Source organism: Lissotriton vulgaris, chromosome 8, assembly GCF_964263255.1.
Source record: "Lissotriton vulgaris chromosome 8, aLisVul1.2, whole genome shotgun sequence".
Classification (NCBI taxonomy): Eukaryota; Metazoa; Chordata; class Amphibia; order Caudata; family Salamandridae; genus Lissotriton; species Lissotriton vulgaris.
In genome coordinates this window covers 1,561,349,190-1,561,377,145 of record NC_141696.1, presented here as the reverse complement: position 1 = coordinate 1,561,377,145, position 27,956 = coordinate 1,561,349,190, and the positions used below count along the sequence as shown (strand labels likewise).

Sequence of the window (27,956 nt, the reverse complement as noted above, 5' to 3'; positions counted from 1 at the left end):
AGGTGATGCGACAAAGAGGAGGGGTGCAGTGGGGATTCAGGAGCAGTGCTTGGTAAATGCCCAGAAGGAGCTCCCATTGCCAGGTGATTCGACAAATGGGTGGGTGCAGTGGAGATTCAGGAGCAATGCCTGGTGATTCCCAGAAGGAGCTCGCATTGCCAGGTGATGCAACGAAGGGGAGGGGTGCAGTGGGGATTCAAGAGCAATGCCTGGTGAGTCCCAGAAGGAGCTTGCATTGCTAGGTGATGCGACAAAGGGGTGGGTGCAGTGGGGATTCAGGAGCAGTGCATGGTAAATGCCCAGAAGGAGCTCCCATTGCCAGGTGATGCGACGAAGAGGAGGGGTGCAGTGGGGATTCAGGAGCAGTGCATGGTAAATGCCCAGAAGGAGCTCCCATTGCTAGGTGATTCGACAAATGGGTGGGTGCAGTGAAGATTCAGGATGCCTGGTGAGTCCCAAGATCATCAATGTCCATTGGGCATGTGGCCATTCCTGGGCGTAGCAACGACGCTTGGATAAACTGCTCTCTCTTAAGGAGTGATTGGAAGGAATGCATTGGACAGTCCATCTCATTATGTTATGGTTTTTTCCCCTCTGCAGGAAGTACATCCAGGTCTGTGTACAGAACCTTTCAGAGCTCCGCTTCATCCTGTCCGACAGTGCCCTACGAGAGAACTGTGACTGTGCTACATTGCAGTTCATCGCTCTGAACCTCAACTCTGAGCAGGTAAGCATTCTCCGATTTGTGCACTCCTTATTCTATTGAGTACCCATTTCCCCTCCTCTCTGCCAGTGACCAGGTAGTGCTGTGATTCTGAACTTGTTGCTGTAAAGGAGCCTGTGAAAATCATATCTGAACCCGGAATTTCTAAATCGGTCTTTCACTACAGAACTTCTTCCCACTCTGATGGGGAAGCACCCTTCATTTTCATTTGGATGAATGCAAAGGGATTGGGCGGTATAGCAACTGTTAACTAAGAAGCAGTATACACCTGCACAGGCTTAGTTAAATCTAAACAATCGATTGTACATTTTATTACATAAAGCCCATCCATACTTTTGCAGGGTAATACGCAGTGTATAGTGACTCTTGACCAAGTTTCTCTACAAAATGTAATTACATTTTCTATTTATATTGTTTTTCCTTCTCTCCAATATGCCATTTCTATAGCTTGAACCTTCTAGATTTTGGGACGAGCAAGTTACTTATTTGTACTAGTTTTTTTTCATGGTTTTAGTTCAGTAGCCGCAGCACTGGTAAATTCAGTGGAATGCAGTTGCAGTGTGCGGAAGTGTTGCCTATAAACACGCCTGTCAAATAATTTAAAGCGAATTTTCTCTCGGTAAAGTGTACGCAGCTCCTGCACGTAGCAGAGATATTCATGGTTTACGTATTCCGTGATAACACCAAGGATGAATTCTCATTACAAGTAACTGTTCCTTCTCTCAGGAAGGCATCCTTCAAGACCATTGCCTCCATCCTATTGTCCCAGGATAACCTTACATATCGTGTTTCTTTGCAGCAGATCCACAGTCAGCAGTCAATATTCTTTCTGTGGGAGCTGCTCTGGACGGCTGAACTCCCTCCTACTCTTCCGTGCCATTTCTCTGTTGGATTCCGCCCTCTGTTTGCAGAAGAGCCCAGTGTTTCCATGGAGTCCTACAGCTACAACTTCCAAGTGGAGCATTTCTTTGTAAGTACAAATGTCCTTTTAAAAATGTGTACGTTGAACACACTTTTGTGGTCTTTTCAAGGCAGGCCCTCTGGTATTCATAGCTTCTATGGGCAAACCTTTCAGATTCTAATATTTATGAGCTGGCTTCATTCCCTTGTGATTTTCTAATCCACCTAAAGATGACATGATTTATCTGCATTAGCGTGTTAATGCTTCCCAGAATGTCTTTATGCAATGGTTCACAATGTCTCTCACTAGAGGTCTGGGCAAGAGGAAAACAGGCACACTGTACACTTTTCTCTGGTCTCGATTCTCCTTAATCCCTTGCACCACATGGACATTATATAGACTTCCCTTAACGATCCAGAACTGATACCCAACCCCCTGCAACCAACGTTGATTGTCCAAATAATCCATCCTCAGCTCTTCATTTCATTTCCAGGAATATTGCTGGGATTAAGTCTAAAATGGACGATGGGGACTACAGGTTGTTTATTGATAAATTCGATTCTTCATCTTCCCAGAGACTAAAGTATATAGGCAGGGCTCCTTAACATATATTAATTGAAGCAGTGCCATAGCTAGCTTGTAGGTCATCAAGAGGGGCTTATGATATGGTCTAAAATATTGCTTGAGAGCGCCATTAATAAAATAAGCATTCACTCTTGGGATTGGTTAGTTCTAAGCTTGAAACCTAAGTCGCCTACCCCTTATTTAGTGATTCATATTTATAATCGGTCGACCTCTTTTTCCAAACCCTCCCAGTCTCTTAGAACTTTAAATGCATTTTATTTATTCTGGCCTTAGCCACAATGTGATTATCGCCGGAGATTTTAATGCAGCTTTTGAGCCGTATACCCCCTTTTTGGAACTAGTCAAGCATGAGGATGAATGTGGTAGGATACCTGGTCTTTGCGTCCATAGGAGATTACCTAAAATGAGTTCTACTGCCCTTCACATTATTCATTAATGGTCTCTTTTGGCTGAGGCCTTGCAATGGTCGTTTTACATCAAATTTGAAGCAAAGCCTCCATTCATGAGGGACACTTGCAAAAGCCATATTGATTTTATCCTTTTGGATGTTCAGGCATGGCATGAAATGAAAGATATGGCAGTACTTGACCGCCATGATAGCGATCATTTTCCTATCTAACTAGTCTGGGACAAGTCACCGATAAGGAAGAGGGAGAGTCTTTTCCCACCTGCACATCATAGTTATGGGGTGATAAGCAATAACAAACGCAAATTGAAACGGGAGGCCCTCTCCAGATCAAAAGAGGTCATATCCAATATCTATAAGTTTATATTAGACGAATTGCACATTGTTGAGTGCCAATCCCTGTCACCACCCAGATTATGATAGTATATGAAATCTTTTTCTAAAAATTGGCAACTTGTTTGCAAAGAACAGTAAAACTGGAAGGAGACCTCGTAGAGCAAGAGTGAACGAGTGGTACAACGTATCACGTAACATTGCTAAGAAGGCCTTGGTAAATTACCTAAAGAGAAATCAAAGAACACTAATTATTGAAACTATAAAGGAGTATACTAGGGCTATTAAAGTCAGCAATGCCCAATGGGAAGCTGGTATAGGGGACAACTTATTAGAAGCAGTTCGGCTCATAGACAATAAGCGGTTTTGGCATCTGGTTACACATAATGGCTGTAGAGACCCAACTCTCCCAGATTGCCACATTACCCCAAAAATGTGGGTGAACCGTTGCTTGTTACTTCACGGGGAGGCAAAATTAGGTGATGGGTCGTCCGAGACCTTGCAAGCCTGCACTATATTCTGCTGGGGAAAGAAACCCCGGGTACATTCCAGGCCCAGAAATCTAGTAGAGCCCCTGGTTTGGACTCAATCCCCGCAGGTTCATTTCATAGTGAATTTCAGATTTGGGGTCCCTATATAAACTACCTGTCTAATGCATTGTTGGCTGAAGCCCTGATCACAAGTTCCTGGAAAGAAGCAGAAAGAATTCCCATTTATAAAATGGGAGACAAATCTACACCTGGAAATTACAGACCCATAAGTTTGATACTATGCAAATTGCATCCAGACTATGAGACTGCATTTCACAAGAATTATCCCACTTACAGGCAGATTCAGATCCAACACTAGTACCATTGAACAGATTGTGAGATTTCTGTCTATCAAGTGAAAGTTAGTAGACATTGATAGGGGGCTGTTGTATATCGCCATTGTGGATCTTCGAGCTGTGTTCGATCTTGTCCTGAGTGCAAAACTTGGGAGGTTTTGCATAAAATCAAGGTCCGTGGGGACTATTGTCCCTAATAGAGGCTTTATATATGGATCATTTTTCAAGGGCTAGGTGGGGTCCAACAGAGGAACTGACCGAAGATCTTCCCCTCGGGGGAGGAGAAAGACCGGAGTGCATTTTGGCCCCCCACTCTCTTTTATATATAAATGGCTGCATTCCCCATCTTTTACACTGTAAAAATGATTTCCCACGGGTGAAGGATTATAAAATACTGTGTCTTCTTTTTGAAGATGACACTCCGTTATTATCGAAGACTCTCCGTGGTCTATCTATCTTCTTGGACAAAAACATGGCTTGGAAATTAACAGTAACAAAACCAAGTACACGGTCTTTGGTGTTCGGAGGAAATCAACCCAGAGTAAGGTATCCTTAGGAGGGGAGGCATTGGGTAGGGTATATGATTTAGACTATTTGGGCGCAAGATTAGAAGATTCCCACAGATGGAAAGCCCAGATAGAGAACAGTGTTATGACTCTAAAACAAAGAGCAGGGTCTATCATAAGATTGGCTAATAGGTCGTCCACTTTTGCCTTGCGCCCCCATGCCCCCCTCACCAAGAGATGTACATGACTCAAGCCTGTGGGGGAGCCATGTATGGGGCAGACTTATGGGGTAACTGTAACCTTGGTACCCTTGATAAAGCTGACAATGCCTTTATAAAGAAGTTCTTGAGACTCCATACCAGTGCGCCTACACTCCCAATTAGACTCAACTAAAACTGAAGATCAATTTCTGACAGTGCTACACAGAGACCTATCCAGAATCGGAAATGGCTCTTGACTAACAAGGATTTAGGCCCCTAAAGGGATTGTTTTAGGATCAATACTAACATCAAAGGGTGGAAGGCGCGCTCATTGAAATATCACAAAGACAGTCTTTTTAGTCCGAAAGGTTCACTTCTTTATTTCGGTAATTATACCATGCAGAACATACAGCCAACGCGTTTCGTTCCATAATAGAACTTCGTCAGGGCTGAAATGACCATAAAAAAACATACAATTACACACTATAATTACACAAAACATACATACACGAAAACAATCACAAAAAGCACAGAATGGGATTTAAAAACCGGACCTGATCTTGATAGAGCAAAAATATTAAAACTTGTTATCTATACACACTTAATATTTCATATATAAAGAGACATATAAAACTGCATGTTTTATCCCTTGCTGCACGCAGCTTTGTTGTATTCTACCTTCACACACTGCTTGTTTTATCCCTTGCTGCACACAGCTTTGTTGTGTTCTACCTTCACACACTGCATGTTTTATCCCTTGCTGCACGCAGCTTTGTTGTATTCTACCTTCACACGCTGCATGTTTTATCTCTTGCTGCACATAGCTTTGTTGTATTCTACCTTCACACACTGCATGTTTTATCCCTTGCTGCACACAGCTTTGTTGTATTCTACCTTCACACGCTGCCTGTTTTATCTTTTGCTGCACACAGCTTTGTTGTATTCTACCTTCACACGCTGCCTGTTTTATCCCTTGCTGCACACAGCTTTGTTGTATTCTACCTTCACACACTGCATGTTTTATCCCTTGCTGCACACAGCTTTGTTGTATTCTACCTTCACACACTGCATGTTTTATCCCTTGCTGCACACAGCTTTGTTGTGTTCTACCTTCACACACTGCATGTTTTATCCCTTGCTGCACGCAGCTTTGTTGTATTCTACCTTTACACACTGCATGTTTTATCCCTTGCTGCACACAGCTTTGTTGTATTCTACCTTCACACACTGCATGTTTTATCCCTTGCTGCACACAGCTTTGTTGTATTCTACCTTCACACACTGCATGTTTTATCTCTTGCTGCACATAGCTTTGTTGTATTCTACCTTCACACACTGCATGTTTTATCCCTTGCTGCATGCAGCTTTGTTGTATTCTACCTTCACACACTGCATGTTTTATCCCTTGCTGCACACAGCTTTGTTGTATTCTACCTTCACACACTGCCTGTTTTATCCCTTGCTGCACACAGCTTTGTTGTATTCTACCTTCACACACTGCATGTTTTATCCCTTGCTGCATGCAGCTTTGTTGTATTCTACCTTCACACACTGCATGTTATCCCTTGCTGCACACAGCTTTGTTGTATTCTACCTTCACACGCTGCATGTTTTATCTCTTGCTGCACATAGCTTTGTTGTATTCTACCTTCACACACTGCATGTTTTATCCCTTGCTGCACACAGCTTTGTTGTATTCTACCTTCAGACACTGCATGTTTTATCCCTTGCTGCACACAGCTTTGTTGTATTCTACCTTCACACACTGCATGTTTTATCCCTTGCTGCACACAGCTTTGTTGTATTCTACCTTCACACACTGCATGTTTTATCCCTTGCTGCACACAGCTTTGTTGTATTCTACCTTCACACACTGCATGTTTTATCCCTTGCTGCACACAGCTTTGTTGTATTCTACCTTCACACACTGCCTGTTTTATCCCTTGCTGCACACAGCTTTGTTGTATTCTACCTTCACACACTGCATGTTTTATCCCTTGCTGCACACAGCTTTGTTGTATTCTACCTTTACACACTGCTTGTTTTATCCCTTGCTGCACACAGCTTTGTTGTATTCTACCTTCACACACTGCCTGTTTTATCCCTTGCTGCACATAGCTTTGTTGTATTCTACCTTCACACACTGCATGTTTTATCCCTTGCTGCACACAGCTTTGTTGTATTCTACCTTCACACACTGCATGTTTTATCCCTTGCTGCACACAGCTTTGTTGTATTCTACCTTCACACACTGCATGTTTTATCCCTTGCTGCGCACAGCTTTGTTGTATTCTACCTTCACACACTGCATGTTTTATCTTTTGCTGCACACAGCTTTGTTGTATTCTACCTTCAGACACTGCATGTGTTATCCCTTGCTGCACACAGCTTTGTTGTATTCTACCTTCAGACACTGCATGTGTTATCCCTTGCTGTACACAGCTTTGTTGTATTCTACCTTCACACACTGCATGTTTTATCCCTTGCTGCGCACAGCTTTGTTGTATTCTACCTTCACACACTGCATGTTTTATCTTTTGCTGCACACAGCTTTGTTGTATTCTACCTTCACACACTGCATGTTTTATCTTTTGCTGCACACAGCTTTGTTGTATTCTACCTTCACACACTGCATGTTTTATCCCTTGCTGCACACAGCTTTGTTGTATTCTACCTTCACACACTGCATGTTTTATCCCTTGCTGCATGCAGCTTTGTTGTATTCTACCTTCACACACTGCATGTTTTATCCCTTGCTGCACACAGCTTTGTTGTATTCTACCTTCACACACTGCCTGTTTTATCCCTTGCTGCACACAGCTTTGTTGTATTCTACCTTCACACACTGCATGTTTTATCCCTTGCTGCACACAGCTTTGTTGTATTCTACCTTCACACACTGCATGTTTTATCTTTTGCTGCACACAGCTTTGTTGTATTCTACCTTCAGACACTGCATGTGTTATCCCTTGCTGCACACAGCTTTGTTGTATTCTACCTTCAGACACTGCATGTGTTATCCCTTGCTGTACACAGCTTTGTTGTATTCTACCTTCAGACACTGCATGTGTTATCCCTTGCTGCACACAGCTTTGTTGTATTCTACCTTCACACACTGCATGTTTTATCCCTTGCTGCACACAGCTTTGTTGTATTCTACCTTCACACACTGCATGTTTTATCTCTTGCTGCACATAGCTTTGTTGTATTCTACCTTCACACACTGCATGTTTTATCCCTTGCTGCACACAGCTTTGTTGTATTCTACCTTCACACGCTGCCTGTTTTATCTTTTGCTGCACACAGCTTTGTTGTATTCTACCTTCACACACTGCATGTTTTATCTTTTGCTGCACACAGCTTTGTTGTATTCTACCTTCACACGCTGCCTGTTTTATCTCTTGCTGCACATAGCCTTGTTGTATTCTACCTTCACACACTGCATGTTTTATCTTTTGCTGCACACAGCTTTGTTGTATTCTACCTTCACACGCTGCCTGTTTTATCTCTTGCTGCACACAGCTTTGTTGTATTCTACCTTCACACACTGCATGTTTTATCTCTTGCTGCACATAGCTTTGTTGTATTCTACCTTCACACACTGCATGTTTTATCCCTTGCTGCACACAGCTTTGTTGTATTCTACCTTCACACGCTGCCTGTTTTATCTTTTGCTGCACACAGCTTTGTTGTATTCTACCTTCACACACTGCATGTTTTATCTTTTGCTGCACACAGCTTTGTTGTATTCTACCTTCACACGCTGCCTGTTTTATCTTTTGCTGCACACAGCTTTGTTGTATTCTACCTTCACACACTGCATGTTTTATCTTTTGCTGCACACAGCTTTGTTGTATTCTACCTTCACACACTGCATGTTTTATCTTTTGCTGCACTCCGCTTTGTTGTATTCTACCTTCAGACACTGCTTGTTTTATCCTTTGCTGCACACAGCTTTGTTGTATTCTACCTTCACACACTGCATGTTTTATCCCTTGCTGCACATAGCTTTGTTGTATTCTACCTTCACACACTGCATGTTTTATCCCTTGCTGTACACAGCTTTGTTGTATTCTACCTTCACACACTGCATGTTTTATCCCTTGCTGCACACAGCTTTGTTGTATTCTACCTTCACACGCTGCCTGTTTTATCTTTTGCTGCACACAGCTTTGTTGTATTCTACCTTCACACACTGCATGTTTTATCTTTTGCTGCACACAGCTTTGTTGTATTCTACCTTCACACGCTGCCTGTTTTATCTCTTGCTGCACATAGCCTTGTTGTATTCTACCTTCACACACTGCATGTTTTATCTTTTGCTGCACTCCGCTTTGTTGTATTCTACCTTCAGACACTGCTTGTTTTATCCTTTGCTGCACACAGTTTTGTTGTATTCTACCTTCACACACTGCATGTTTTATCCCTTGCTGCACATAGCTTTGTTGTATTCTACCTTCACACACTGCATGTTTTATCCCTTGCTGCACACAGCTTTGTTGTATTCTACCTTCACACACTGCATGTTTTATCCCTTGCTGCACGCAGCTTTGTTGTATTCTACCTTCACACACTGCATGTTTTATCCCTTGCTGCACACAGCTTTGTTGTATTCTACCTTCACACGCTGCCTGTTTTATCTTTTGCTGCACACAGCTTTGTTGTATTCTACCTTCACACACTGCATGTTTTATCTTTTGCTGCACTCCGCTTTGTTGTATTCTACCTTCAGACACTGCTTGTTTTATCCTTTGCTGCACACAGCTTTGTTGTATTCTACCTTCACACACTGCATGTTTTATCCCTTGCTGCACATAGCTTTGTTGTATTCTACCTTCACACACTGCATGTTTTATCCCTTGCTGCACACAGCTTTGTTGTATTCTACCTTCACACACTGCATGTTTTATCCCTTGCTGCACGCAGCTTTGTTGTATTCTACCTTCACACACTGCATGTTATCCCTTGCTGCACACAGCTTTGTTGTATTCTACCTTCACACGCTGCATGTTTTATCTCTTGCTGCACATAGCTTTGTTGTATTCTACCTTCACACACTGCATGTTTTATCCCTTGCTGCACACAGCTTTGTTGTATTCTACCTTCACACGCTGCCTGTTTTATCTTTTGCTGCACACAGCTTTGTTGTATTCTACCTTCACACACTGCATGTTTTATCCCTTGCTGCACACAGCTTTGTTGTATTCTACCTTCACACGCTGCCTGTTTTATCTTTTGCTGCACACAGCTTTGTTGTATTCTACCTTCACACACTGCATGTTTTATCTTTTGCTGCACACAGCTTTGTTGTATTCTACCTTCACACGCTGCCTGTTTTATCCCTTGCTGCACACAGCTTTGTTGTATTCTACCTTTACACACTGCTTGTTTTATCCTTTGCTGCACACAGCTTTGTTGTATTCTACCTTCACACACTGCTTGTTTTATCTCTTGCTGCACATAGCCTTGTTGTATTCTACCTTCACACACTGCATGTTTTATCCCTTGCTGCACACAGCTTTGTTGTATTCTACCTTCACACACTGCATGTTTTATCTTTTGCTGCACATAGCTTTGTTGTATTCTACCTTCACACACTGCATGTTTTATCCCTTGCTGCACACAGCTTTGTTGTATTCTACCTTCACACACTGCATGTTTTATCTTTTGCTGCACATAGCTTTGTTGTATTCTACCTTCACACACTGCATGTTTTATCCCTTGCTGCACACAGCTTTGTTGTATTCTACCTTCACACACTGCATGTTTTATCTTTTGCTGCACATAGCTTTGTTGTATTCTACCTTCACACACTGCATGTTTTATCCCTTGCTGCACACAGCTTTGTTGTATTCTACCTTTACACACTGCTTGTTTTATCCCTTGCTGCACATAGCTTTGTTGTATTCTACCGTTACACACTGCTTGTTTTATCTTTTGCTGCACATAGCTTTGTTGTATTCTACCTTCACACGCTGCCTGTTTTATCCCTTGCTGCACACAGCTTTGTTGTATTCTACCGTTACACACTGCTTGTTTTATCTCCTGCTGCGCACAGCTTCGCTGAATTCTACCTTTATGCACTGCTTGTTTTACCTCCTGCTGCACACAGCTTTTCTAAATTATTTCAACTCCCAAAAAGTACACTCTTTCTTGGTGTATCTTTGATGAACCTCATCTTCTTTTTTTAGACCTTGTATAATGTGAAGTCTGAAATCCACCCTCCACTGGGGTTTGAGTACTGTAAAACAGGATCCCTGTGCTCACTGGAAGTCTCAATCACTCGATTACTCGACCTGGTAGACGTGGACAAGGACGAGGCACTGACCGAATCAGAGGGATACTGCAGTACCAAGTTGCTTTATGAAGGTGAGTCACCTATTGATGTGCAGCAGGCTTGATGTGACACCTGAGATCTGCACTTGGAGACTAGAGACAACTTTAATTGTTTTTCTATCTTTATTTTCCCAAAAATACATAATAATAAAAGTGGACTTCATCCATCGCTCTAATTCACATTTTATTTCAATTTGCCACATTTTAGGTCAATTCCCTGCAGTATGGCAAAGTGTCAGACCACTTTTAGCCATCTGCTCCATTTAATCCATCACTATTATTTGTGCAAATGTAGGCCCACTTCGGTGTCAGGACTAATAGACTAATCATTTTTTGTTTCTGCTTTAATGTAATGTTTTCTGATGGGTTACGTTGTACTTATTTGCGACCATATGATGCTACTGTTAAAAGAAGCAGTTTTACTTTTTGTTAATTTTATTTACGTTTAGACATTGTACACTTATTGTATAATGTGCAAAAACAAAAAAATGCACACTTGCAAAAACCAAATATATTTCAATCCGTTCAATATGGTTTTATTGGGCAAGAATTGCATAGAAACAATATAAATGCCTTCCTCAGATAACAGTTACACATAATATTAAATGGAAAAAAAGAATACATTCGCAAAACATAAATTACCATTTAGATCTTAAAAATTGCACCTTTTAAAAAAGTTCACAGTGAATAAATAACAATTGTTGACAATAACAGCAATACATCTTAAAATCTGTATGACAATTCCTGTAGTAAAGGTTTGAAGTAACTGAAGAAGAAACAAGCTTTATTCGATTTAAGATTAAAAAATCATATAAAAATACACCATCACATTAAAAAGAAACAGAATTCATGTGTACATAGTTATTATAGTTGATTTATCAAACCTTTAGAAAGTGCAAGTGCAATAATTCCCTGTTTAGCCAGAACTAGCCTAATTAATCCATTTCACAATAAGGAGGGCCAACACACTTCGAATATATCGATGTAACTATTTAAAAAAAATTCTGGCCCTCATGACACTCTTTAAGTCGCCCACCATTGATCCAATACAGTCAAAATTATCCAGCATCTGTAAGTGCATAAAGACTGGGCGGTCAATAGGGGTATTAACCATCTGTGCCTTTCACTGCTATAGAACTTAGAACTGAGTTGTGTGTATGGTACTCTGCACAGAAATGTTATCGCAAGGACAGCAGCAGAGTTCCTTTGACCAATCGTTTATGACAGGGAGGGAAATCAAACGATGGAAGTTACCGATTCTAAATCTGGTCAATAGATCTCTGCCGTACCTATCCGTAACATGTATCAGATAGGGTTGAATATCGCACGTGATAACGATGATTTGATGTAAAGCCACCGTAAGTTTAACCAACTCGAGGGTTTGCCTAATTTCTTCCAGATGGTTCATACAAAGCTTTTTAAACTCTTTTCGACTGATAGACCTCATGATATCAGCGTTGTGTAATATTCCGGGTAACCAATATCGTGCATACATTTTTTTTATATAATTTCGCCATGTAATTTTGTGGGCATTTTCTAGGCTCATTGCGTATTTTATTATTTCTCTGTTCAGGCCCGTACTCTCTGTAGACCATATTCTGTGCCAAAGCAGTGGAGGTTGGGCCTTGATTAAATCGGAAATATAAGCCAGCCCTAGTTCAGCGTGACAGTTAAAAACTGGGGCACGTGTTGGGACTGATAAGACAAATCTTGAAAAGGCGTTTTCTATGCATTGAATTGAAAGACTGTTTTGAAAACCCCAAATACCAGCCCCATACACAGCTACACTTACGCATTTTGCTTGATAGATTTTTATTAAAATTTCTGGTGGCCTTTTCCCCAGTTTCTTTGAGAAGTTTGCTAGGGCCGCAATAGACTTCATAAAAAGTAAGCTCCTGGCTTTAACTGCTGCAGTCCAAGAGCCGGATCTATCAAATAAAATGCCCAAGTAACTGAACGAATTGGTTGTTTCCACCTTATCCCCTCCTGCCCTATAGCTTTTGTTCGTTATCTTTCCCCTCCCACACGACATTACAAAACTTATCCTAGCATTCAGTTTTAAGCCCAGCTTATCCATAAAACAGGTATAAAAGGAAAGCGCCATCTGCAAGCCGATCTGGGTACCGCCATAATTACCGCGTCGTCAGCATATAATAAGGATGATATTGGTCGCGAATTTACTATTGGGGGTCCCTGGTGTGTGACCAGCTCCTGCTCCAGGGCGTTAGTATATAATAAGAACAAGAGAGGTGCCAAGACCCACCCATGCCTCACGCCCCGTTCTACCTTGAATGGGGATGTGCACTCACCCTCTATTCCATAACGGACTTTTGCTGTAGCTCCGGAATATAACTCCTTTAAAACTGAATTAAAACGGGATCAACCTTTAGTTCATTAAGAACCCCCCACACTTTGTTATGTACAACGCAATCGAAAGCAGCTGTGTGGTCTACGAAGGCCAAATAGATTTTCCCTTTTTTTTGCCTGCGTGTATTCACCTATTAAAATATTAAGGTTTAAAATCTGCTTGTTTGTTCCTACCCTGGCTCTAAAACCATACTGAACATCACTTAAAATGCCCTAGTCATTAATCCATGTCTGTAATCTGTCTAAAACTATCCATCATATTTTTGGTTCCGATTCAGACCAAAGATGTCGTTCTGGAGATGACAATGGTGATGATGGGAAGGATTTACCCAGCATTACAATGAAGACTGCTTTATATATGGACCTATAGGAGACCAATTGGCTTGATAGTTCCTCTGATATTGGGTGGGTTTCACCTCTTGGGACACCACTAGAAGAAAAGCTTCCTTGCAGTTCTAATTAGATGTGCTGCGGGGTCCTGGTCCTACAACTGCCTTCTGTAGAAGTTAAAACAGACGTCCTTGTGAAAGCTCTGCGGGTGAAGCTGCATCCTCTTAGTCTCTGCTCTCATTCAGCGTAGCCCTGACTGATGCACTAGTGGGCACTTGGTCTCAGCCTTGCTCTTGCCTGCTAATTAACCTGCAGGTGGCCAGACCCCACAGACTAACACCACAGAGATCTGCTTATGCAGCATCCTACTCCACAGAGTTTGCTGGGCAAGGCTTCCACCTGTAATGTGTATCCCTGTTCATTCCTTAGGACGCTCACCCGAACAGGGAGACTGAGAATTGAGGTGTTCATCAATAAAATAATGTAGCTAGCCTACCCTTGAGTTTGGTTAATGCTGTTTGTATGTTAGGCCACTACACGAATGCTCTCTAGGACATGGTCCGTGAAATCTTGACGGCAGTCCCAGAAAAGCGTACGGCCTTGTTGGCTCAAACGTTCAAGATGCAGTCAAATAAGTAATTCATGCTGGCCTGGATAGTTCTGATTGTCTGGGGTGAGCAGTCGACACTAAAGTGCTGCTCCGTCGCCATGCATGGATGCAATCCACAAGTTTCTCAGGAGACCTGTAGGCATCCCCTGCCTTTTGAAGGACCTCACCTATTTTGTGAAAAAAGCTCACTCTGCCTTAGAAGGTTTTAAGGAGAGCTGAGTCACATCTTGTTTTTCAATCCACTCAACCCATCACAGTTTCCCTACCAGTTTTGGCCATTCATGGGCTACTCTAAAGATTTGGTCTATAGGCAGCTTCTGATTACCCCCACAGATCTCACCCCAGTCTATTCATGGCCAGGGACGTGTTGAGGCAGACACTGCGCAAGTCCCCACGGGCACCTATCTTCCCAGCCCCCCTCCCCTGCTACATTAGCTGCCAAGCAGCTTTCATTTTCCCTTAGCAGCATCTACCCACCATGTGGGGACAGGGTTTAACACTTCTCCCAGGTTGGCAATCCATCATGTCTGACAGATCGGTCGTCCAGATCATCCAACAGGGCTATGCTCTGGTTCCTTTCTGACCCGCAGCAGCTTCATCCCACATTAGAGCGGCTCTCAAAGGAGCTCCTTTCCTTCTTGCTGCAGGATCTACAAGCTCTACTTGCCAAAGGGGCCAGCGAGAGGGTTCCCCACAAACAGATAGTAACTGGTTGTTACTCCTGCTGTTCATACCGAAGAACGATAGAGGACGCTGCCCTATCTTAGTTCTTCGCCCTCTTATTGCCTACAGGCAGAAGGACCGATTCGAAATGCTTACGCTGGCCCAGGTTTTGCCCGCCCTGGATCCAGGAGTCTGGATGGCCTTGGACCCGCAGGTTGCGTAGTTGCATATCCCACCCTGCCCCACTCCAAGCAGATGGTGGTACCGGATGCAACTCTGGTAGAGGAGGTGAAGATGAGAAGTCTCTTGCCCAGGCCCAAATAAATCGCTCAATCCTACCATCCATCAAAGGGGGAGGCTTGTACAGGTTCTCACGGACAACAGCACTGCCATGTGGCACTTGAACAAGCAGGCTGGCGTTGGGTCCTTTGCCTAGAGATGCTGCACTTCTGAAGTTTTTTTTTTAAAGAAGAAAGGAGTTAGGTCCTTGGAAAATGGGGAAGGCTGGACCTTGTAAATACTCTTGACACCCAAAATTGCCGCCCCACTTATTCCATTAGCCCTTGATTATAGGCAACACATCAACTTTGGTCAGATATGTTAGGTATTTTATTTACCTCAATGACCATCAATGAACGAAGTTTTAAGAACAGTATTAGACAGAATCACATTAACAAGGAGATTTCACATTGCACAAATGATGTGAGTCTAAAGCTCTCAATGATCAAGAAAGGAGATGAAATTCTTGATCATTGAGAGTCTAATACTGTTCTTAAAACTTCGTTCATTGATGGTCATTGAGGCTTGTAAATTTGACTTGCCTTTTTTTGAACAGTCTGAAATTGGTACAGTTGTTTTGTATGTTTCACCTTGTGATTTTTTTCCACTTTATAAATGTTGTAATATAGTTGATGTACTTATGTGTTATACGTGTAGTGTTCCTTCTCTGTCATGAGAAGTTATGATTTTTTCATAAAAAGATTTGAAAACAAAAGGTAAATAAAATACCTAACATATCTGACCAAAGTTGATGTGTTGCCTATAATCAAGGGCTAATGGAATAAGTGGGGCGGCAATTTTTGGTGTCAAAAGCACTTCTGAAGTTGGCAGGAGCATCCGGACATCTCCCTGCTTGTGAAACACCTGTTGGGATCCTTAAATGATAGGGTGGAAGAGCTGAGCCAGCAGCGAGGAGAACTCTGGCTGGCCACTGTTGAGAAAATCCAGTGTGAAAAACTTTGTGTGTTGGCGTTTCCAAGAAAGCTCTCTGGGGGACTTATTCCAACTAGAGTGGAACAAAGTATGCCTTTCCACCTCTGCCTATCCTTCCCTGAGTTGGGAGGAAGATTGGTAATGACCAGGCCCAGATCATCTTGGCGACTCCAGATTGGACCAGAAGAATATAGTACCCAGAATTTCTGGGCACAAACATATGTCCTCTGATTAGGCTACTGCTCTGGGAGGATCTTGTGTTGCAGCAGAAGGACATGCTTCTGCTCCTCCATGCGTGGAGACTGAGAGACGTCAATTGACTGCGTTCAATCTATTACCTGAGGTCGTGGATGTTATCCTTTCTTCCAGGCATCCCTCAACAAGGGCAAATTATGCCAGGTGCTAGGACAAATTTGTGGCCTGTTGTGGAAGCCGCTAGACAGACCCCTTGCAAACCAAATTGTTTGATGTTTTGATGGTTTTGTCTTTGGCCCTGCAAGGTCTTGCGGTGGGCACTATTAAAGGTTATTTATTGGACCTTTCAGCTTTTAACAGACCAACTACCTTTATTTAAATCACTTCTTCTTCTGTTGCATTTTCATTAAGGTTTTGCATACAAGTTCCCTCCAAAACCATTTGAATACCACAATGGGACTTTAATTTTGTCCTTACTTTTCTCATGTGTACTCCCGTCAAACCTATGCACAGCTGCTGTTTGCGTCCTCTGACCACTTCAGCTCAGCTCATAGTATGAGTGAACTTTAGCCTCGATCACCCACCCCACACCACCTTTTTTCCTGACAAACTGGTGCTAAGTACTCAGGCATCCTTCTTGCCTAACATCATGACTCCTTTTCATGTTGGGTAGACCATCCCTTTCCCCGCGTTCTTTACAACTCACTCTTTGAAAGCTGAGGCGAGACCCCATCAGGTAAAAGATTTTACATAGATCACACTAAAGACCATCAGGTAGACAATCCACTTTTTTGGGGGTGTTCTCTGGGGCAAACAAATGCAAGGCAGTGCAAAAAAAAGGGCTATATCGAGGGGGGTAGTCCTCTACATCAATATCTTCTACGCTTTGAAAAAAAAGGCATGAGAGCACATTCCAGCAGGGCTAAGGCTGCCACCACTGCATTGGAATGCGGAGTGTATGCCTGGACATTATTCATGCCCCAAAGTAGTCCTCAGTGCATTGGTTCACATAGCACTACTTCCTTGACAGCCAGGTACGAGGGAATGGTATTTTGCTAAGTAGGGAACCAGAACTTAGTAGGGAACCAGACTTCAAAGGACTTTACGAGCACTCTCTTTTCATACACCAGAGGTCCTAATCTGAAATATCTTTTAACATTACCAATTGAAGACTCTAATACCATACAATACAAGGGTTTGGTACCATGCTACAATTGCAGCAACTGCAATCATTCTATACAAGGTAACAGCATTCATCACCCCATGAAGGGCACCATCATCAAACAAAGTTAACGCTACATGCAATACCTCCAATGTCATATACTTACTCAAGTGCCCATGTGGTCTTTGTTACGTTGGCCACACTGAACTGAAAATACGTACGTGTATTCTTGAACATAAGAGTAACATCAGAACTCACAACATAAAGTCTACTGTAGCTGCCCATTTTTTGGAGAAAAGACATAACGTTTCACAACTGCAATTCTTAGTGCTTGAAAATGTGCTACAGGTTGAAGGCGTGAACAGCAAGAAAAGATTGCTCCAGAGAGAAAACTTTTGGATACGATACCTGTGCACTATGCAACCTATCTGAAAGAAACAGGTTAGTATTAGATTCCTTACCTTAGAATATCCCCAGGGGTCAAACTGGATCCGAAAATTTTTGCGTAGCAGTGCCCTTGCGCGTCGGTAGGCGTCGTCTGCGGCTCCGCGACCGTCATCGGCGTCGTGGGCGCCGTGATGACGTCGTCGGAGTACTTAGACGCCGCCTCCGCGTGCTGACGTCAGTTCTTCTTTTTTCTGCGCCAGCAGCGCAGATCCGGAAAAAGTGGTACCTTAGTCGTTTTTTGACTAAACTTTTTACGATCCCTTTTGATCATTTTTCTTGAGTCTTCGACTCTGGACGGTGCCGATAGGGATGCCAGGTTTCAAGCCTTGTGAGGATTGCGACTGACTAATGTCTGTCACCGACCCTCACCATCGGTGTCTCCACTGTCTCGGCGTCGACTACGTCGGCCCTGCGCCGCGAGAGGTCCCGGTCCGGACTGAGGTCGAGGGACCGGTCGCAGGGTCGGAGCCATCAGAGCTCTGGGAGTCAACATCACTCCTCCGGGTAGAAGTTGTCAGGTAAGCACAAGAAGTCGAAGAGACGTCATCGCTCTTCTGGCTCCCCTCGACGCTCGCGCGACGCGGCCGGGGGTTCGGGTGACACCGCCCACGCGGCTCCTTCGGAGTCGCGGGCTTCGCGGCCTGCCCCACACCCTCCGGTCCATGGGCAGCACGCGACACCGGAGGAGATTGAGCGCTTCCTCATGGCCATGAGGTCCCTCCCTCCTCCGACGGGCTCTGCGGCGCCTTCGGGCCCAGCTGACCCGTCTGGGGGCCCTAGCGGGTCAGGTGCTTTGGCCCGACGCCGTCGGGTGCTTCGGCCCCGACGGCGCCGCAGGGCCCTACTGGATCCGCTTCTGGATCCGGGTCGTCGTTGATTGACCTCACGACCTCACCGGCGCCGGTCCCCCAGCTGTCACCTCCGGCGCCGTCCCCAATACCTCCCTCGATCCGGTTCCGGCGTCGGAACGGCGCCGCTGGGCACCGCTTTCGACGCCGCTTGGGGAGTTTTACTTCAACGAGCCGGCCCCATCTTTTGACAACGCTGATTATCAGGGGATGGGTGATGGGGAGTATTGGGAGGGGTCTGAAGACCCTCTGACACGTGACTGTCAGTCCCAGGAGGACTGGACAGGTGGACTTGGGGATGCCAGTGGTCTGGACACCTCGCCAGACACTGGTTTTGTCTCGCCTCCTATCATGGCTTCGGAGGAGGGGGCAACCTACAGTGTGGTGTTAACGCGGGCGGCCAAGGCCTTGGGCCTTGAGCTCCCCGTCGCGGCTGTGAGAACTAACCTCCTCACTGAGGTCCTTAAACCGCAGTTAAGCTCGGCGAAGCCTCTGCTGCCGTTAAATGAGGCATTGACTGACGTTCTTTTGGGCACTTGGTCCAGGCCCGCTACAGGTTCGCCTGCAGATAGGAACGTGGCCAGACGCCACCGCCCGGCCCCGGGCGACCCATGTTTCCTGTCCACCCACCCCAAACCCGAGAGCCTGGTCATCCAGGCCTCCAATTCCCAGACCGCATTCCCGTCGGCTCCGCCAGACAGGGAATCCAAGAGGTATGATCAGTACGGCAAGAAGGTATTCTCCTCCCTGAGTCTGGGACTGCGGTCTTCCAACACTGCATGCCTCTTGGGCCGCTACACCCACTCTCTGTGGGTCACAGTCGCGTAAGTGCTGCCAGAGTGCCCGTTGGAGGTACCGGCCAAACTCGGCCAAGACCTTGTGGAAGGCCGGGATGCGGCACGGTATTCTATCCGGTTTGGGCTGGATACCACTGACTCACTGGGCAGAGCGATGGCAATGACGGTGGCGATTCGTCGCCACGCCTGTTTGAGGTCAGCCAACTTTTCGGCCAATGTCCAGAATACACTTATGGACATGCCGTTTGATGCCAGTCGTCTTTTTGGCGACAAGGCAGACCATGCGCTTGAGCACTTTAAGGACTCCAGGGCTACGGCCAGGTCCTTGGGCCTCTCGGCCCGCGCCAGCAGACGGGTGCCTTTCGCTCCTTTCGTGGCCAAGGAAGGGGCGCCACCACACGTGCTGCCAGCCACGCACCGCAGACTAACAACCAACGCAGTGGCGGCCGTGGAAACCGCCGTGGCGGCGGTTGGGGACAGCGGCGAGGCCAGTCCACACCTTCCCCCGCAGCATCCGCCTCAAAACCCTCCTAGTCCGTGCTTTCAGGCCCATGTGACGCCAGTGGGGGGCAGGGTTCGCCACCAACTCCACCAGCACTGTCCCATCGGACAGGTGGGTGCTGCAAATCGTCCGAAGGGGCTACTCCCTCCTCTTCGAGGCGACCCCCTCAAGCCATGCCACCGCAGTACCACAGCGTATCGGGGGATCATTTGCGACTTCTGCAGGAGGAAGTTACGGCCCTCTTGGCCAAGGGGGCCATCGAGCTCATTCCTGGGCCAGAAGTAGGGTGTGGTTGCTACTCCCACTACTTTCTGGTACCCAAGAAGGGCAAAGGGGGCCTACGCCCTATCTTGGACCTAAGGAACGTCAACGGCTTCCTCCGGAAGAAGAAGTTAAAAATGCTGACACTGGCTCAGGTCCTAGCTGCCCTGGACCCAGGAGACTGGATGGTAGCGTTGGACTTGCAGGACGCTTATTTCCACATCCCCGTCCTGCCGGCCCACCGACGCTGCCTGCGGTTCACGGTAGGCCACGAGCATTTTCAGTTTACCTTGCTCCCCTTCGGCCTTACAAGCGCCCCACAGGTGTTCACAAAGGTGATGGCGGTGGTCGCAGCTCATCGGCGCAGATCAGGGGTTTCAGTCTTTCCCTACCTAGACGACTGGTTGTTGAAGGCGGGCTCGCCTCAGACAGTCGTCAGCCACCTCCAGACAACGGCAGACCTCCTGCACCAGCTGGGGTTTTCCAACAATGTGCCGAAGTCACACCTGTGCCCCTCTCAGAAGCTTCTCTTCATCGGAGCGGTTCTCGACTCCGCACAGTTCCGGGTTTATCCACCCGAACAGCGGGTCCGGGATATTCAGGCTCTGATTTCACTCTTTCAGCCTTTATCCCGGGTCTTGGTCAGGTTGATGCTGCGGCTTCTGGGGCTGATGGCCTCCTGCATCCTTATGGTGCATCACGCCCGGTGGCGGATGCGGGCTCTGCAGTGGGACCTGAAGTTTCAGTGTGCCCAGCATCAGGGCAACCTGTCCGACCATGTTCTGATCTCGGAGGGCACTGCGAGACAGCTGCAGTGGTGGCTCTCGGACCGCGATTGGGTCAGCAGCAGATACCTCTCCCTTCCCCAACCGGAGCACGTGGTTGTGACGGACGCGTCCCTCCAGGGCTGGGGAGGCCACATGGGGGAGGCGGAGATCAGAGGCCTCTGGTCTCCGGCGGAATCCCGGCTCCATATCAACCTTTTGGAGCTGCGGGCGATTCGTCTAGCACTTAAGGCATTCCTCCCTACTGTCAGGGGGAGTGTAGTGCAGGTGTTCACGGACAACACCACCGCCATGTGGTACTGCAACAAACAGTGTGGGGTGGGGTCGTGGACCCTATGCCAGGAGGCTCTGCACCTCTGGCAGTGGCTGGAACATCAGGTCGTGACCCTGGTGGTTCAACGCCTGGCAGGTTCTCTGAACGCCAGGGCGGACGAGCTCAACCGCCGGTGCATGATGGATCATGAATGGCGTCTGAACTCTGACGGAAGGAAGATTTGATCCAGCGGGCCAAAGTAAATTCTGTCCCATATGAACAACTCTACACCACGATACTCACAATAATTCATAAATCTAACACTAGGCCCATAAACGACTGAGATATGAATTGACCAACTGAATCATATGACCTAATTAATCAGAAACTCTTTATATACATTTAATTCAGTATCATAGGCAATGGATTAACTAATGGTAACTCAAGGAAACAAACCAGACCAGCTTGTCATTGCAAAATCTATTTTATTAACTTTATTATAGAACAAAATGCATTTTTAAGCAAGGTCTCTTTCTGCAGTGGGGAGAGCCTTGGTTAGATCTATTCGCCACAGAAGAGAACGCGCAATGTCATCAGTTCTGCGCGTTGGAATTTCCAAGGCGGCACTCGCTCGGAGACTCTTTTCGTCGCGAGTGGAGTTGCGGTCTGTTGTACGCCTTTCCGCCTATACCACTTCTGCCCAGAGTGCTGAAGAAGATCAAACGCGACAGGGCCCAAGTCATCCTTGTGGCTCCGGACTGGGCACGAAGGTACTGGTATCCCGAGCTACTCAGTATGTCAGTCAATCCCCCGGTTCGTCTGCCTCTTCAGGAGGACCTTCTGTCGCAGCAGCAAGGGACGGTCCTCCAACCGAACCTGTCCAGTCTCCATCTACATGCTTGGAGATTGAGCGGCGACAGTTGAGGCCATTTGACTTGCCTCCTGAAGTCTGTAATATCATTCTGACAGCCAGGCGTCCCTCCACAAAGTCGGTATACGCCTGCAGGTGGAACAGATTTGTGGCATGGTGCACAGCAAAGGCTGTGGATCGTCTTTCTGACCCTCTTTCTGAGGTTCTTCTCTTCCTTCTTTCTCTTGCCCAACAGGGCTCTGCTCTGGGTACTATCAAGGGCTACCTTTCTGCCCTTTCAGCCTTTCTAAGGCTGCCTGATCAACCTTCTTTGTTCAAGTCCCCTATTGTAACTCGTTTTCTAAAAGGCATCACACACACGTTCCACCTGTTTCGTTTGTGATGCCTCAGTGGGACTTGAACCTGGTTCTTACCAATCTGATGTGCGCTCCCTTTGAGCCACTTCACAACTGTCCTCTCCGCCTTCTTACTCTGAAGACTGCTTTCCTGGTTGCCATCACCTCTGCCAGGAGAATGAGTGAGCTCCAGGCTCTTAACTCAAAACCTCTTTTTTTTCTGTCCATCCGGACAGGTTGTGTTGTGGACAAGACCCTCTTTCCTGCCCAAGGTTGTCACGGCCTTCCACATCGGGCAGTCTATCACCTTGCCCACCTTCTTTCCGCCTCCGCATCCCTCAAAGGAGGAAGAGCGGCTCCACCGTCTTGACCCAAAACGTGCGCTGTCATTCTATCTGGATCGCACACGCCAGTTCCGGGTGGGTGACCAACTCTTTGTTGGTTATGTGGGCGCTAAAAAGGGAAGGGCGGTACACAAGCGGACCATCTCTCGGTGGGTCATCTTGTGTATCAAGGCTTGTTACTCCTTGGCTAAGAAGGAACCTCCTGTCTGGCTGAGGGCCCATTCCATTCGGGCCACGGAGGTTACTACTGCCCTGGGTCGGGGAGTCCCCTTGCAGGACATTTGTCAGGCAACTATGTGGGCCTCGCTGCACACGTTTGCAAGACACTACTGCCTGTACAGCCAAGTCCGGAGATATGGCTTCTTTGGCCGTTCCGTCCTCCAGGACTTTCTGGTGTGATTATTGGTTCGCAGACCCACCACCGGGGTTGGTATTGCTGGGGTATCTATTCTAAGGTAAGGAATCTAATACTAACCTGTTTCAGATAAACAAGTTACTTACCTTCGGTAACTATATATCTGTAAGAAACAGTAGTTGGTATTAGATTCCTTACCGCCCCACCCATCCTCCCCGTTCTGCGAACCAATATCTAGGGTTAAGGTCATCCCCTTTCAGGGCCCTAGTTTCAATGGCACCAGTGTTGGTTTTTAACATGGCTCTGCGTTCCTGGCGCGGAAAAGCTGTGTCTAAGAACAGACGTCAGCACGCCGAGGTGGCGTCTAAGTACTCCGGCGACGTCATCACGCGCCCGCGACGGACGCGGAGCTGCAGATGACGCCTACCGACGCCCAAGGGTACTGCTACGCAAAAATTTCCGGATCCAGTCCGACGCCTGGGGATATTCTAAGGTAAGGAATCTAATACTGACTACTGTTTCTTACAGATAAATCGTTACCGAAGGTAAGTAACTTGTTAAACGGGCTCAACGACAGAATGGAATTTCTTTATCTATGATGCACCCTGTTTTTTTCAAGACCTTTCACTGTTTCTCTTACAGTAATTACATTCCTTTGTTCACCATATTCTTCACACTCTTCTCTATCCTACACACTAACATACTATCGTTATTACATACCACTCCATCATGGCGGTTCACTTTTCTGACCCAGTCGTCTTTCCACTTCTATTATGCTCACGTTGGCTTTAACCGCATCCTTTTAACATTCACGCATGTTTCCCCGCTTATACTCAATGTCTACAACAAGGGGTGGTGAGGGACAGAGTCTCTGAATTAAACAGAATACTCTCACCCAGTCAAGAGATCAGGGCCAGATCCAACACCGTTTTTTTTTTTGCATATAGCCAGGTTCTGAGCTGGGATGGGGCAGTGAGATAAATAACGGTGATGGATCAAGCCCTGATCTTTGGACTGGGTAAGAGTGGTCTGCTCAATTCAGACACTCTGTTCATCACCACCCCCTTTTGTAAATCGATTTTGGCCACTATAGGTGTGGCAGGGTATACTCAGACATGAGTCCCTTTCTCACTGCTCCATCAGGATTCAAGCAAGCTGGGCCGAAGAGGCTGAAATGCCAGAAACCGGTCCCCGGTAGCTTGTCTCCTTTCTGGTAAAGAATTGGCTTGGTAGTTTAGTCTGCCCTGTTCCCATGATGCACTGGGCCAGGGACAGACTGATTTGCATATAGCCAGGTTCTGAGCTGGGATGGGGCAGTGAGATAAATAACGGTGATGGATCAAGCCCTGATCTTTGGACTGGGTAAGAGTGGTCTGCTCAATTCAGACACTCTGTTCATCACCACCCCCTTTTGTAAATCGATTTTGGCCACTATAGGTGTGGCAGGGTATACTCAGACATGAGTCCCTTTCTCACTGCTCCATCAGGATTCAAGCAAGCTGGGCCGAAGAGGCTGAAATGCCAGAAACCGGTCCCCGGTAGCTTGTCTCCTTTCTGGTAAAGAATTGGCTTGGTAGTTTAGTCTGCCCTGTTCCCATGATGCACTGGGCCAGGGACAGACTGATTTGCATATAGCCAGGTTCTGAGCTGGGATGGGGCAGTGAGATAAATAACGGTGATGGATCAAGCCCTGATCTTTGGACTGGGTAAGAGTGGTCTGCTCAATTCAGACACTCTGTTCATCACCACCCCCTTTTGTAAATCGATTTTGGCCACTATAGGTGTGGCAGGGTATACTCAGACATGAGTCCCTTTCTCACTGCTCCATCAGGATTCAAGCAAGCTGGGCCGAAGAGGCTGAAATGCCAGAAACCGGTCCCCGGTAGCTTGTCTCCTTTCTGGTAAAGAATTGGCTTGGTAGTTTAGTCTGCCCTGTTCCCATGATGCACTGGGCCAGGGACAGACTGATTTGCATATAGCCAGGTTCTGAGCTGGGATGGGGCAGTGAGATAAATAACGGTGATGGATCAAGCCCTGATCTTTGGACTGGGTAAGAGTGGTCTGCTCAATTCAGACACTCTGTTCATCACCACCCCCTTTTGTAAATCGATTTTGGCCACTATAGGTGTGGCAGGGTATACTCAGACATGAGTCCCTTTCTCACTGCTCCATCAGGATTCAAGCAAGCTGGGCCGAAGAGGCTGAAATGCCAGAAACCGGTCCCCGGTAGCTTGTCTCCTTTCTGGTAAAGAATTGGCTTGGTAGTTTAGTCTGCCCTGTTCCCATGATGCACTGGGCCAGGGACAGACTGATTTGCATATAGCCAGGTTCTGAGCTGGGATGGGGCAGTGAGATAAATAACGGTGATGGATCAAGCCCTGATCTTTGGACTGGGTAAGAGTGGTCTGCTCAATTCAGACACTCTGTTCATCACCACCCCCTTTTGTAAATCGATTTTGGCCACTATAGGTGTGGCAGGGTATACTCAGACATGAGTCCCTTTCTCACTGCTCCATCAGGATTCAAGCAAGCTGGGCCGAAGAGGCTGAAATGCCAGAAACCGGTCCCCGGTAGCTTGTCTCCTTTCTGGTAAAGAATTGGCTTGGTAGTTTAGTCTGCCCTGTTCCCATGATGCACTGGGCCAGGGACAGACTGATTTGCATATAGCCAGGTTCTGAGCTGGGATGGGGCAGTGAGATAAATAACGGTGATGGATCAAGCCCTGATCTTTGGACTGGGTAAGAGTGGTCTGCTCAATTCAGACACTCTGTTCATCACCACCCCCTTTTGTAAATCGATTTTGGCCACTATAGGTGTGGCAGGGTATACTCAGACATGAGTCCCTTTCTCACTGCTCCATCAGGATTCAAGCAAGCTGGGCCGAAGAGGCTGAAATGCCAGAAACCGGTCCCCGGTAGCTTGTCTCCTTTCTGGTAAAGAATTGGCTTGGTAGTTTAGTCTGCCCTGTTCCCATGATGCACTGGGCCAGGGACAGACTGATTTGCATATAGCCAGGTTCTGAGCTGGGATGGGGCAGTGAGATAAATAACGGTGATGGATCAAGCCCTGATCTTTGGACTGGGTAAGAGTGGTCTGCTCAATTCAGACACTCTGTTCATCACCACCCCCTTTTGTAAATCGATTTTGGCCACTATAGGTGTGGCAGGGTATACTCAGACATGAGTCCCTTTCTCACTGCTCCATCAGGATTCAAGCAAGCTGGGCCGAAGAGGCTGAAATGCCAGAAACCGGTCCCCGGTAGCTTGTCTCCTTTCTGGTAAAGAATTGGCTTGGTAGTTTAGTCTGCCCTGTTCCCATGATGCACTGGGCCAGGGACAGACTGATTTGCATATAGCCAGGTTCTGAGCTGGGATGGGGCAGTGAGATAAATAACGGTGATGGATCAAGCCCTGATCTTTGGACTGGGTAAGAGTGGTCTGCTCAATTCAGACACTCTGTTCATCACCACCCCCTTTTGTAAATCGATTTTGGCCACTATAGGTGTGGCAGGGTATACTCAGACATGAGTCCCTTTCTCACTGCTCCATCAGGATTCAAGCAAGCTGGGCCGAAGAGGCTGAAATGCCAGAAACCGGTCCCCGGTAGCTTGTCTCCTTTCTGGTAAAGAATTGGCTTGGTAGTTTAGTCTGCCCTGTTCCCATGATGCACTGGGCCAGGGACAGACTGATTTGCATATAGCCAGGTTCTGAGCTGGGATGGGGCAGTGAGATAAATAACGGTGATGGATCAAGCCCTGATCTTTGGACTGGGTAAGAGTGGTCTGCTCAATTCAGACACTCTGTTCATCACCACCCCCTTTTGTAAATCGATTTTGGCCACTATAGGTGTGGCAGGGTATACTCAGACATGAGTCCCTTTCTCACTGCTCCATCAGGATTCAAGCAAGCTGGGCCGAAGAGGCTGAAATGCCAGAAACCGGTCCCCGGTAGCTTGTCTCCTTTCTGGTAAAGAATTGGCTTGGTAGTTTAGTCTGCCCTGTTCCCATGATGCACTGGGCCAGGGACAGACTGATTTGCATATAGCCAGGTTCTGAGCTGGGATGGGGCAGTGAGATAAATAACGGTGATGGATCAAGCCCTGATCTTTGGACTGGGTAAGAGTGGTCTGCTCAATTCAGACACTCTGTTCATCACCACCCCCTTTTGTAAATCGATTTTGGCCACTATAGGTGTGGCAGGGTATACTCAGACATGAGTCCCTTTCTCACTGCTCCATCAGGATTCAAGCAAGCTGGGCCGAAGAGGCTGAAATGCCAGAAACCGGTCCCCGGTAGCTTGTCTCCTTTCTGGTAAAGAATTGGCTTGGTAGTTTAGTCTGCCCTGTTCCCATGATGCACTGGGCCAGGGACAGACTGATTTGCATATAGCCAGGTTCTGAGCTGGGATGGGGCAGTGAGATAAATAACGGTGATGGATCAAGCCCTGATCTTTGGACTGGGTAAGAGTGGTCTGCTCAATTCAGACACTCTGTTCATCACCACCCCCTTTTGTAAATCGATTTTGGCCACTATAGGTGTGGCAGGGTATACTCAGACATGAGTCCCTTTCTCACTGCTCCATCAGGATTCAAGCAAGCTGGGCCGAAGAGGCTGAAATGCCAGAAACCGGTCCCCGGTAGCTTGTCTCCTTTCTGGTAAAGAATTGGCTTGGTAGTTTAGTCTGCCCTGTTCCCATGATGCACTGGGCCAGGGACAGACTGATTTGCATATAGCCAGGTTCTGAGCTGGGATGGGGCAGTGAGATAAATAACGGTGATGGATCAAGCCCTGATCTTTGGACTGG

The 27,956-nt window shown here is 46.5% G+C and overlaps 1 protein-coding gene across 1 annotated transcript in view; it reads left to right on the top strand.

Moving 5' to 3' along the window:
• Positions 1-498: 498 nt before the first annotated feature.
• LOC147700414 (trafficking protein particle complex subunit 10-like) overlaps positions 499-27,956 on the top strand; it is a 74,368-nt gene continuing 46,910 nt past the window's right edge. Inside the window, exons 1-3 of the mRNA XM_086935830.1 lie at positions 499-727; positions 1,524-1,694; positions 10,673-10,850. Of these exons, the coding sequence (XP_086791956.1) occupies positions 551-727; positions 1,524-1,694; positions 10,673-10,850 (526 nt within the window). The 5' untranslated portion in view covers positions 499-550. The remainder of the gene's footprint in view (positions 728-1,523; positions 1,695-10,672; positions 10,851-27,956) is intronic.